Raw genomic sequence first — 12,880 nt, 5'->3', positions numbered from 1 at the left:
CACTTTCAATCAAAGTTGGCATCAACACTAGGCATAAAGTGGAGGGGGTAACAATGCCAACAGTGGCATTTTCTTACACCGACGCATTGGGACTTCTACGCCAATGCTTACTCCATTCAAGGTAACTTTTCAGCGGGCCGTGCATTGGTCCTGTAGCTAGCCTGCTCTCCATCGTGGTCAGCCTGAAGTTTGGATTTACCCCATCTAGAGCAGCCCCAAGTAACCTTTTAGCGCTATTGACATTAACCCACTTAATTACAGTTTATTCTTTAAAAATTAATATCTCAAACTCTACTTATTAGATTGTTGTAATTATGGTCTTGTTTTACTCAGATAAATATGTGGAATCTTTTTTGTGGTGTTTTCACTTTGTTATTGTAATTTAAGTGTTGCACAAATACTTTACACAGTGCATCTTAATTTAGGCCTGACTGCTCAGTGCCAAGCTACCAGAAGGTGAGTACAGGTTAATTTAGGTTGTGTATCTGACTTACCCTGACTTGGATTGTAGTCCCTAACATTGGTGATCACGGGTGAGGATATGACTTGTGTTTGTGTAGTACCTTACTATAATTTGGTGTACACTACCACCTACATCTAGATCATCCCATTGACTAGAATGAAGTACATTTGGGTCGCTTCCTGTAATACAGGCAGAATTAATAACCGTACCAAACTCGGATCCATCCTATCATGGCTGAAGTTGGTCAGAGCTCAAATCATTTTGTTCCAGGAGACGCACCTGAAAGCTTCTGCCAAGCAACTTACAACATCTAGATTTACTTCACATGCTTTCTATGCGTCCATAGTTGGGGGGGTGGCTATTTTGCTGGCATGCAACTTTCCTGGTAATGTGATTCAGGTGGTACCGGATCCTAAAGCCAGGTGGATACTAGTCAGCCTCCAGGTCTTTAATCAAACCCATTCATCTGATTCGTTTTTATGGCCCTATAGACAACAAGGTGACCCCTGTAGACGAAAGCTACAGTAATCTCTTCTCCCTTAAAGGATTAGTCCTAATTGGAGGTGATTTCAGTGTTATTCAGGATGTAAAATGGGATTGCTTCCATCAACATAAGCATCAGAATAAACCGAAAACAGCTCGATTCCTAGTCAAACTAGTACAAGATCTAGCTTTGGTTGACTCTTGGCGCATTGATCATCCCATAGGGCGAGAATATAACTGTTTCTCCAGGCACTTCAATTCTGCCTCACGCATTGATTTTTTCTAACATCGTATAAGTGGGGAAGAAACAGATCTGGCATAATCTTGAACCCTTTCTCTAACCACTTAGTCTTTTTATTTTACCTAAAGTTGGGCAGCGTTCTGAAAGAGCGACCACAGTGGTCACTAGATAGATTATTTATTAATGCAAGAAAGCTGGGTTGCAGCCATGTGTGTTGAGTTAGAAGCGTTCTTCCAGAGGAACATCGGTACAGCTTCCAACAAATCAAGATGAGTAGAAATCTCTGGTCTGCAACATGATCTAGAACAAGCCCATAGGGAGGATTCCACTTTACACACATTAGATTCCAAAGCTAATTTAGTGTCCGTAGGTCAAAGACTTAGGGCCTGGTTACGACCTTGGCAGAGGGGATTACTCCATCACAAGCATGACGGATATCTTGTCCGCCATATTACAAGTTCCAAAGGCTGTAATGGAATTGTAATACGGCGGGCGGGATATCCATCACGTTTGTGACTGAGTAATCCCCCCTGCCAAGGTCTTAATCAGGCCCTTGAGGACGTTTTTACTTCCAGAGCATTGATAATCAGAAGTCAAGCTTCCAGGAAATTTATGAGGAGAGTGGACAGGGTGCTTTTTGGCCTGGTTGTTCAAAAAGAAACGTAATCAGGGGGCCATTAAATCTGTCTTTGAGAAACAGAATCACATTGTGACAGACGCCAATCAGATCGACTAGATGTTTTTAGATCACTTAGCAGATCTGTTTGCCTTTACTATAAACCCCTTGCATGGAACGATTGGTGACTTCTTACGTCCCATGCAGCTACACTCATTGAATAGGGAGCTTCAAGAAAAGGTTGGGGCCCCCGTTACGATTACTGAAATTAAAGATGGCATTAAATGTTTGCCTAATGCTAAGGCATACGGCAACAACAGCCTACTGCCCGAAATTTATAAATTGTTCAAAGTGCAGCTGGTTAATCTTTTAGCAGTGCTATTTAACAAAGTCCTGGAATGATGCAAAGTCACCCAAAGAGTTCATGGAGGCAGTCATTGTAAGTTTCCTTAAAAAAGATAAGCCTCCTCCACAACCGGTTTGTATTGCTTCATTAATGTACTAAATTGTGATTACAAATTGTTTGCTAAAATAATGATGCTAATATTAGCTCATGTTGCACTATCAGTGGTTCACTGCGACCAACATTTTTTTTTTGCTTGGTAGATCAATGACATTACATGCAAACTTTCTTGTACAGGCAATCGACTATTATTGAAGCAATAAGATCGAGGCTGTAATAATCATGCTTGACACGTAGAAGGCCTTCGATCGTCTGCAGTGGGAAGTACTGTTTGCCATTCTACTCCATTTTGGATTTTCAACTAAATTAGTCTTGCTGTTGAACAATCTATATGCTATCAATGCCCAAGCCATAGGTCTTATTCCTAAAAGCGGCACAAGGGAAGGCTGTCCAATGTCACCAGTGCATTTCACCCTGTTTTTAGAACGATTGGCAGAGGCTTTAAGGCAAGATCCCCAGGTTCAGCCTCCCCTTCCAGGTGCTCTGAAATTAAAGCTGTTCTCTATCTAGCCGGCAATGCTCATACCTTTGACAAAATACAAACTTTTTCAGATATTGGGGGCTATAAGATAAACCCAACTAAGTTAGAAGTTCTTCTATATCATTGCTCACCTTCAGTACTACCTATAGAAATGCAGCAGCACTTTTTGGTCACTCAGCCTATAAGGTATCTGAGTATCTTTGTCTCCCACGAACTCTCAGACTTGTTTCAACTAAACTAAACTATATCCCCATGCTCAACAAGGCATGTTCATTACCTAACTGGCATAATCTGCTGTTAACCATTAAAGGGCTAGTATCGCTTATTAAGATGTTGATTCTCCCCGTATTTACCTTTGTCTTTTCGAATGTCCTGACCAAAGTTCGGCAATCGTTCAGCAGCGATTGATCAAATTATGCACTATTTTTTGTGGCGAAGGAGAAAGGCCAATACCAAACTTACTACAGTCCAGCTTAACACGGAAGACAGAGGCTTAGCACTTCCACTTATGAGGAAGAATTGTCAAGCAGCCTTCCTGGATTGGCTAAACGTGCTGCAACTGAGAATACCTCATTGAATTGGTTCTACCTTCTATGTATGCTCAAGGGTGCTAACATTCAGTTTTTTAAAAATCCTGAAACTATCAAAAATCGATGCACGGAGGCTGTTGCGCTGCTCGAAACCGACGTAGTGCCAATTCGATGACGATATAGGACCCAACAGGAAGGTTCAGCGATGATGTAACTCCAATCCAAGGACATCGCAGCGCGGCTCTATGACGATGCATTGCCTGCATTGAAAGGAGTTTGACGCCGACCCAGTACCTGACTGCGAGGCTTGACGACTAAGCATCTACCCAAATGTGTGGATCGGAACTGACACATAGGGGGTCATTCCGACCCGGGGTCGGCGGGAGCACCGCCAACAGGCTGGCGGTGCTCCTGAGGGCATTCTGACCGCGGCGGTATGGCCGCGGTCAGAACCGGAAAACCGGCGGTGTCCCGCCGGTTTTCCGCTGCCCTCAGGAATCCCCCATGGCGGCGCAGCTTGCTGCGCCGCCATGGGGGATTCCGACCCCCTCACTGCCATCCTGTTCCTGGTGGTTTCGACCGCCAGGAACAGGATGGCGGTGAGGGGTGTCGTGGGGTCCCTGGGGGCCCCTGCAGTGCCCATGCCAATGGCATGGGCACTGCAGGGGCCCCCGTAAGAGGGCCCCACTTTGAATTTCAGTGTCTGCTTAGCAGACACTGAAATTCGCGACGGGTGCTACTGCACCCGTCGCACACCTTCCACTCCGCCGGTTCCATTCCTCGTGGAAGGGTGTTTCCCACTGGGCTGGCGGGCGGCCTTTTGGCGGTCGGCCGCCAGCCCAGTGGGAAACCCAGAATGACCGCCGCGGTCTTTTGACCGCGGGACGGTCTTCTGGCGGTCCCAGCCAGGCCGGCGGCTACCGCCGCCGGCCGGGGTCAGAATGACCCCCATAGATTCTCCCTTGCATCGCAGTCGGACTGAACTTTGGATTTACCCCGACCTAGTGCGACCTCAAGTAACCTTTTAGCACCGTTGACTTTAAAGCACTACATTGCAGTTTATTATTTTAAAAATCATATCTCGAATTCTTCTTATTGGATTTTTGTTCTTTTGATCTTGTTTTACTCAGATTAATATTCTCTATTTTTCTAAACTGGCATGGAGTCTTTTGTGCAGTGTTTTCACTGTGGTATTATAATTTAAGTGTTGCTCAAATACTTTACACATTGCCTCTTAAATTAGGCCTCAGTGCTCTGGGCTAGGCTACCAGAGGTTGAGCACAGATTAATTTAGGTTGTGTATCTGACTTACCCTGACTAGGAATGTGGTCTCCACTTGGACAGTATGCATACCTCTGTCAACGAGACCCAATTTCTAACACCATCCAACACTAAAAGCAACTGGCTTGTAATCTTGTGACAATCCTCAGAGTTGCTCTAGCCCGAGGAGCAGGGCAATCAGCAACTGAAAGGTGTCCAGTGAATCTTTGTAAAAAGTCTGCCAGTGCATAGTATTACGTGTGGCACACTTTTCTTTTAGGTACTTTTGATCCATTTCAATCATTCAATCAATCAGTTTTTGTAGTGCGGACCTACTCACCTGTGAGGGTCTCAAGGTGCTGGAGGAGGTTCTAGGCCTCATCTGAAGAACCAAGTCTTGAGGTTCTTCCTGAAGATGGTGAGTGATAGACCTTGTCTGATGTGCATGGGCAGATTGTTCCAGCTCATAGTTGCGAGGTAGGTGAAAGATCTTCCTCTGGTGGTGGTTTCCTGTACGCGTGGGATGGTGGCTAGTGCCTGCTGAGCTGAGCGGAGGGGTCTGGCGGGATTATGGAAGGAGATGCAATGGTTCAGGTAGGCTTGTCCAGTGTTGTGAGTTGCCTTGTAGGTGTGGGTGAGTAGTTTGAAGATAATTTGCTTTTCCACTTGGAGCCAATGGAGGGTCCTCTGGTGTTGGAAGATGTGTTCCTGGTGGGGGAGGTTCAGGATGAGATTGGCGGCTGCGTTTTGAATGTTTGCAGTTTCCTGATGTTTTTGGTTGTGGTGCCGATGTAGAGTGTGTTGCCGTAGTTGAGCTTGCTTGTGACTAAGGCCTGGGTGACTGTCTTGCGGCAGTCGACCGGGATCCATTTGAAGATTTTGCGGTGTTGGCAGAGGGTGTCCCAGCAGGAAGAGGTGACTGCGTTTACCAGTCGGGTCATTGATAGGGAAGAGTCGAGGATGATTCCTAGGTTGTGGGCGTGGTCAGTCGGAGAAGTCGGGGCACTGAGCATTGTGGGCCACCAGGAGTCATCCCAGGCTGAAGAGGAGTTTCCGAAGATGACGAGTTCGGTCTTGTCTGAGTTGAGCTTGAGGAAGCTCTCTCTCATCCAGGTGGCGACTGCTTCCATTCCTTTGTGGAAGTTCCTCTTAGCTTTGTCCGGGTCTTCAGTGAGGGATATGATGAGTTGTGTGTCATCGGCGTATGACACGATGTTCATTCCGTGGCCTCTAACGATGGCTGCAAGCAGGGCCCTGTGGATGCGGAAGAGTGTTGGGCTCATGAAGGAGTCCTGAATGACTCCCCAGCTGACTTCTGTTGGTTTGGATATGAAAGGTGGGAGCCTGGCTCTCTGTGTTCTTCCGGAGCGGAAGGAGTGAATCATTTGCAAGGTTTTTCCGCGGATTCCTGCGTCATGGAATCTGGTGCATAAAGTGCTGTGAGAAACCATGCCGAAGGCTGCTGAGAGATCGAGGAGTATGAGTGCTGCGGTGTGGCCGCGGTCGAGGAGTGTGCGCATGTCATTGGTGACTGCAAGAAGAGCTGTCTCCGTGCTGTGGTTGCTGCAGAAGCCAGACTGAGAGGTGTCCATCGAGTGGTTGTCTTCGATGAATTGTCGCAGCTGTGAGTTAATAGCTTTTTCCAGTACTTTGGCCTGGTAGAGTAATAGCGAGATGGGCCGAAAATTCTTTGGCTCTGAAGAGTCGACTGTGTGTTTCTTCGGGAGGGGGCAGACTTCGGCGTGTTTCCAGTCTTTGGGGAAGGTGGCTGTGTTGAGCAGTTCAGAATCTTGCAGAGTTCGGGGACGATGGGTGCTCTGGCTCTCTTGTAGATATAGTAGGGACAGGGGTCTGTGGGAGCTCCGGATTGAGTGCTGTTCATGATGCTTTCGGTCTCTTCTTTGGTGAGAGTGGACCGGCTGTGGATGGTTCGGGTGGGTTCTGAGGGGATGGGTCACTCGTAGGTTCTGATGCTGGGCGGGTTTTCACAATGGGTGTCATAAATGTCCTTAATCTTGCGATGGAAGAAACTGGCCAATTTGGATTGGTGAATTTGTTGATTACCGTGAAAAGTCCTTTCGTGTTGTGCGTGGAGGAGTTGATGCGTGGCTTTTTTGCGTTCTTGATGCGTCGGTGGTGGGTGGCTGTGGCGGCTCTGAAGGAGGCGAGGTCTACGCTGGTTTTGCTGTTTCTCTATTTCTTCTCTAGGTGCCTGCAGGTGCGCTTGGATTCCTGGAGTTCGGCGGTGAACCAGCTGCAAGTCCTTTCATGTTGTGCGTGGAGGAGTTGATGCGTTGCTTTTTTGCGTTCTTGATGCGTCGGTGGTGGGTGGCTGTGGCGGCTCTGAAGGAGGCGAGGTCTACGCTGGTTTTGCTGTTTCTCTATTTCTTCTATAGGTGCCTGCAGGTGCGCTTGGATTCCTGGAGTTCGGCGGTGAACCAGCTGCCTTTCTTTGGGATGTGCTTGACCAAAGTTGATCGGAGAGGAGTTAAGGCGCATTTGGTAATTTAGGAGTTGAGGTTGTGTGCTGCGGTGTTGCGGTCTTCAGTGGGAGGCGGGGGTGATTTGGCAAGGGTTGTGGTGAGTTGCTGTATGAAGTTGGCTCTGTATATACTATCTCAAAGTGAGAGATAGTGTGCACAGAGTCCAAGGGTTCCCTTTAGAGGTTGATAGTGGCAAAACTAGATAATTCTAATGCTCTATTTTGTGGTAGTGTGGTCGAGCAGTAGGCCTATCAGAGGGTAGTGTTAAGCATTTGTTGTACACACACAGGTAATAAATGAGGAACACACACTCAAAGACTTAACTCCAGGCCAATAGTTTTTATATAGAAAAATATATTTTCTTAATTTATTTTAGAACCACAAGATTCAAGATTTGAAGTAAATACATAAAATGCAAGGTACTCCACACAGTTAAGTAAGGAACTTTGAATTAAAGCAGTAGTACCCACAGTATAGGTTAAAACGGCAATAAGCTATTTTAAAAGTGGACAGTGCAAAAATCAACAGTTCCTGGGGAGGTAAGTATGGTTAAGTTTCTGAGGTAAGTAAAGCACTTACTAGTTCAGTCTCCTGGGCATAGGCATCCCACCGTTGGGGGTTTAAGCAAACCCCAAAGTCACCGCAGCAGCAACACAGGGCAGGTTAGGTGCAGAGGTCTAAGGAGGGTCCAAAACACATAGGCGCCTAAGGAGAACAGGAGTGCTCTGGTTCCGGTCTTCTGGCAGGTAAGTACCTGCATCCTTGGGGAGCAGACCAGGGGGGTTTTGTAGAGCACTGGGGGGGACAGAAACAGGCACACAAAACACACCCTCAGAGGCACAGGGGCGGCCGGGTGCAGTGTGCAAAGTTGGCATCAGGTTTGCTATTGAAAGCAATGGAGGGACCCGAGGGTCACTTAGGCAATGCAGGCAGGGCACGGGGGCTTCTCGGGCCAGCCACTGACTGGGCTAGGGAGAGGGCCGTCTGCTGGTCACTCCTGCACCAGAGGTTGGTTCCTCTCGGTCCTGGGGGCTGCAAGTGCAATGCTTGGTCCAGGCGTCAGGTTCTTTGTCACCAGGCAGATGCTGTCAGGGGGAGCCTCTGGATCCTCTCTGCAGGCGTCTTTGTGTGGGTGCAGGGGGGTCGTCTCAGGTTACTCACGAAGTCACAGTCGCCTAGGAGTCCTCTCTGCGGTGTTAGTTCTCTGGAGCTCGAGCCAGGGGCATCGGGTGCAGAGTGAGAAGTCTCACGCTTTCTTTCAAAGTTGTTTCTTTGTTGCAAAAATGTTGCTGTTGGTGAACAGTGCTGCTGTTCTCTGAAGCTTCTTGGTCCTTCGGTTTCAGGGCAGTCCTCTGAGTCCTCAGAGGTCGCTGGTCCCTTTCGGATGCATCGCTGTGCAGGTTCTTTGAGTCTGGAGACAGGCCGGTAGGGCTGGGGCCAAGTCAGTTGTCATCTCCATCGTCACTGCAGGGCTTTCGGGTCAGCAGTCCTTCTTATTTGTGTAGGTTGCAGGAATCTGATTTCCTGGGTTCAGGGTCGCCCCTGAATACTGAATTTAGGGGTGTGTTTAGGTCTGGGGGGGGCAGTAGCCAATGGCTACTGTCCTGGAGGGTGGCTACACCCTCTTTGTGCCTCCTCCCTGGGGGGGTGGGGGCACATCCCTCTTCCTATTGGGGGAATCCTTCAAAACCAAGATGGAGGATTTCTAAAGGCAGGGGTCACCTCAGCTCAGGGCACCTTGGGGGCTGTCCTGACTGGTAGATGACTCCTCCTTGTATTTCTCATTATCTCCTCTGGACTTGATGCCAAAAGTGGGGGCTGTGTCCAGGGGGCGGGCATATCCACTAGCTGGAGTGACCTGGGGCATTGTAACATGAAGCCTGAGCCTTCAAGGCTCACTGCTAGGTGTTACAGTTCCTGCAGGGGGGAGGTGTTAAGCACCTCCATCCAGTGCAGGCTTTGTTTCTGGCCTCAGAGAGCACAAAGGCTCTCACCCCAGGGGGGGGGTCTCAGTGTCGGTGGCAGGCTGGCACAGACCAGTCGGTCCTGCACTGAAGGATTGGGTAAAATATAGGAGGGCATCTTCTAAGATGCTCTCTGTGTGCATTTTGTAATAAATCCAACACTGGCATCAGTGTGGGTTTATTATTCTGAGAAGTTTGATACCAAAATCCCAGAATTCAGTGTAGCCATTATGGAACTGTGGAGTTCGTTTTTACAAACTCACAGACCATATACTTAGTATGGACACACTGTACTTATAATGTCTAAGAATTGACTTAGACACTGTGGGGGCATATTGCTCATGCAGCTATGCCCTCACCTGTGGTATAGTGCACCCTGCCTTGGGGCTATAAGGCCTGCTAGAGGGGTGACTTACCTAGGCCACAGGCAGTATTTTGTGTGAATGGCATCCTGAGGGGGATGCCATGTCGACTTTGCCTTTTTCCCCCCACCAACACACACAATCTGCAATGGTAGTGTGCATGTGTGAGGTGAGGGGTCCCTTATGGTGTCACAACACATGCTGCAGCCTTTAGGGACCTTCGCTGGTCACAGGGCCCTAGGTACCACTGGTACCTTTTACAAGGGACTTATCTGTGTGCTAGGGGTGTGCCAATTGTGGAATCAATGGTACATTTTTAGTGAAAGAACAGTGGTGCTGGGGCCTGGTTAGCAGGGTCCCAGCACACTTCTCAGTCAAGTCAGCGATATCAGGCAAAAAGTGGGGGGTAACTGCAACAGGGAGCCATTTTCCTGCAGTTGCTCATCGTTGATTTGATTCCGTTTCCTTTGGGGGGCCGTAGGGAGGCGGGTGTTGGGAGTGGTGATGGCGAAGTGTAGGCAGTGGTGGTCTGTCCAGTCCGCGGTGGAGGTGTTCTTGATGGTGATCTGGTTGCTCGAGATAAAAATGGGGTCTATTGTGTTTCCTGCAGCGTGTGTGTGCGCAGTGATCATTTGTCTGAGGCCAAGGGTGGTGAGGTTGTCTACAGTGGGGCGATGAAGGCTGGGTGGGGGCCGGTTGGTCTGTAGACCAGGGTGCTTCGGATGTAGGAGTTGTGAGTGGCGTGGATCAGGAAGTGAAGGTGTTCCATTGTGGTGCAGTGTTCCTCCGTCTTGACCGTGCTGCGTAGTGAGGACTTGTGCATGATGGCCGGTCCTTCCTTAGTACGTTGTAGCCATCCGGGATTGCGATGGTGATTTCTGGTCCAGAGGTAGAGTTGGTCCAAGTCTTGGTTAGGAATGCGATGTCTGGGCAGGCGGAGTCGATCAGGTCCCAAAGTTTGGTGATGGGCTTATGGAGGGAGCTATATTCAGGAGGAGGCAGTTGATGAGGTTGTGGTGGGCGTCAATGGTTCTGGGTGTGGGGTGTTCCGGCTGTATGTTGTAGCTGAGGTTGCAGTTGCAGTTCCAGCAGAAAAAAGGTCCATGGGTGTCCTTAGGATATGCAGTGCAGCAGACGCTGAGACGTCCAGTGTTAAGGTGTTTGAGGGTCTTGGCGTCATAATGGAGGGTGGCCAGGGAACGGCTTATCGAAGATTAAGGTTTCCTTGCGCTGGGCGGAGTCCAGGCGAGGTGGGCGCAAACGGGCTTGCCTTTGGTGCGCCCGCTGCTCGCGATGGCCAGTAGGGAGGCGGGGGTTCGGTCAGCTGGGAGACAGAAGGACGGGAAAAGCACTTCGTGGGGGTCGGGTGGGGCCACAGGGCAGCAGCAGCCCGGGGGGGGGGGGGGAGGGGAGAGGCAGAAAGAGGCGAGAAGACTGAAAACAAAAGATTAGAAAAAAAAAATAGAAAAAGGATTAGAATTAAATATTAGAAAACGAGTGAAAGCAGAGGTAAAAGCCAGCAGTAAAAAGAGAGAAGAGAGACAGGAGATACTTTCTTGTGGATGGCCACTAGGTCACCAGGGATGAGGCGCAGGCAGGAGCCTGCAGGTGGAGGAGGGCCTCGAACTGAGAGTCAGGCAGGCTCTCAGTTCGATCCAGAGGAGGGGCAGAGGCAGCAGCAGCCGGAGGAACTGGGGAGGGCAACAGACGCTGACCAGAGGCAGAGGAGTCTCCCATTTAAGCTACAAACATATTCAATCTGCAAATTATACAGCAGATGGATTATGTGGCAACTGTGGTAAATCAAATTATGCAGAAAATTCAGTGGATGAAGAATTGCATACTTCCAATAACCCTGTCTGATGGGGTGAGGCTCAAATCCCTATATCTGTTCGCAGAGCCCATCCGACCCAGGACAGTGATTTTCTCTTTACCTCATATCCCCTAAGCCTACTAGCCCTCAAGTTGACTGCCTTTGTTACCCTGCTGTCATTCCCATGAGTCCATCCAGCCATACAGGTGACGGCCACATAACCCTCTGCCAATCATCTGAGTGAATTCAGTCTTAAATTCAACTAATTGTGCATTCTTGCAACGATTTTTGGAAAATGACAGTTCCGCAGGGTTTATAGAAAATTGAAATATAAAGGTAATAATTCAGCTTTAGGGGTCAGCTTTGTAGTGCAGAACGCATTACATTGGCAGTGATGGCTGAAAAGGTCAGCTTTCTTCAGACAGGTGGGTGAGAGTGCTCTGGCCTCTGCAGATGCGCTCTTGGCAGGTATCTACATTTTGTGTGTACTTGTACTCTGAACTCTCCAGATTCCCCTCATATTAGCTTTAGTGGTGACTCAGTGCCCCACCCAATATATTCACTAACCTCTTTCTCTTTTTGTCCTCAGTTCAACGATGAGAAGAAGTTGATGACATATCACCAGAGCTTGCAGGATATCACTGAGGACCAACTGAGCTTGGCTTCAATCCACTACATGAGATCTCACTACCAAGAGGCCATTGACATATACAAGCGCATCCTGTTGGACAACCGGTGTGTACTGCACTGTATAAACCTTTGTGGCTGTTACCTTCCCTTATGCTTTCTGTTAAGCTCCAGGTTGCCTCAATTGAACTCCCTCCCAGATGTCCCAGTACAGCATGACTTAACTAGATATGCACAAGGACGCCTTTGAAGATAAGAGGGCCACTCTCTGAAAATGAAAAAAGAATCACATCAAGAAACTGCTTGTTATTTAAAAAACTAGCACTAGGGGAGTACAATAGTTGTTGGTTTTGGCATTGAAATCACGAGATCTCCAGGATCTCTTTGTTTTCAGATGAAGCCCCTTAGATATGCACAAACATCATTTTAAAGATGATGCCAAAACAAAGGGCTTTGTGAGTTTTACTGTGTATGATCCTTATCAGAATCACAACAGGTTAATCCCAAAGTACGTTTATATAGTCAAATCTCTCCAGTAGCATATATGCAGGAAATCAACATTCAACAGAAATCCAGATTAAAATAGAACACTAATCGAACATGGAATGGAATTCTTTACAGACACTCTTTTATTTGTATATTTCAAAAGGTTGAGAGAAATGAAACATGGACAGAAACCTTTCTAAAGCTGCAACAGAGATGCATACCTGTGTATAGATTAAATGATTTAGAAAAGGCTACCTAAGATGGAGGTGATTTTTACAGGTTCAACTTGCTATCATCTGATGTTTTTCCACCCTACCACATAAAGTCACCAATAGGTTAAATACAGAAACATTTTTGTATTACTGTCTGAAGATCCTCCAGCAGTTGGCAGGAAATAGAAAGATTAGAATGGCAGATTGACCTTTTGCAAGAGTAGGAAAGGTTACTTGCCAGTAATATTGTTTTTGTGGCCTTCACTTTAGAAGTAACCCTGCTTTCATGTCTCCTTTTCTGCTTCAGAAACCAACAAAGGGTTGTTCACGGATTATTAACTCAATGAAAGTTAAAAAAAAAAAAAAAAACTGAAGGAGGAAATATTTACCTGTAGC

At 47.8% G+C, this 12,880-nt stretch overlaps 1 protein-coding gene across 2 annotated transcripts in view; it reads left to right on the top strand.

The window, feature by feature from the left end:
• Nucleotides 1–12,880, top strand: part of IFT56 (intraflagellar transport 56) — a 674,300-nt gene that overhangs the window by 137,621 nt on the left and 523,799 nt on the right. For both annotated transcript variants that reach the window (XM_069231232.1, XM_069231233.1), the window contains exon 6: nucleotides 11,749–11,894. In XM_069231232.1, the coding sequence (XP_069087333.1) occupies nucleotides 11,749–11,894 (146 nt within the window). The remainder of the gene's footprint in view (nucleotides 1–11,748; nucleotides 11,895–12,880) is intronic.

The sequence above is a fragment of the Pleurodeles waltl genome, chromosome 4_2, assembly GCF_031143425.1.
Source record: "Pleurodeles waltl isolate 20211129_DDA chromosome 4_2, aPleWal1.hap1.20221129, whole genome shotgun sequence".
In the NCBI taxonomy this organism is placed as follows: domain Eukaryota; kingdom Metazoa; phylum Chordata; class Amphibia; order Caudata; family Salamandridae; genus Pleurodeles; species Pleurodeles waltl.
The sequence above is the reverse complement of the archived record's forward strand: the minus strand, read 5'-3'. Positions and strand labels throughout refer to the sequence as shown.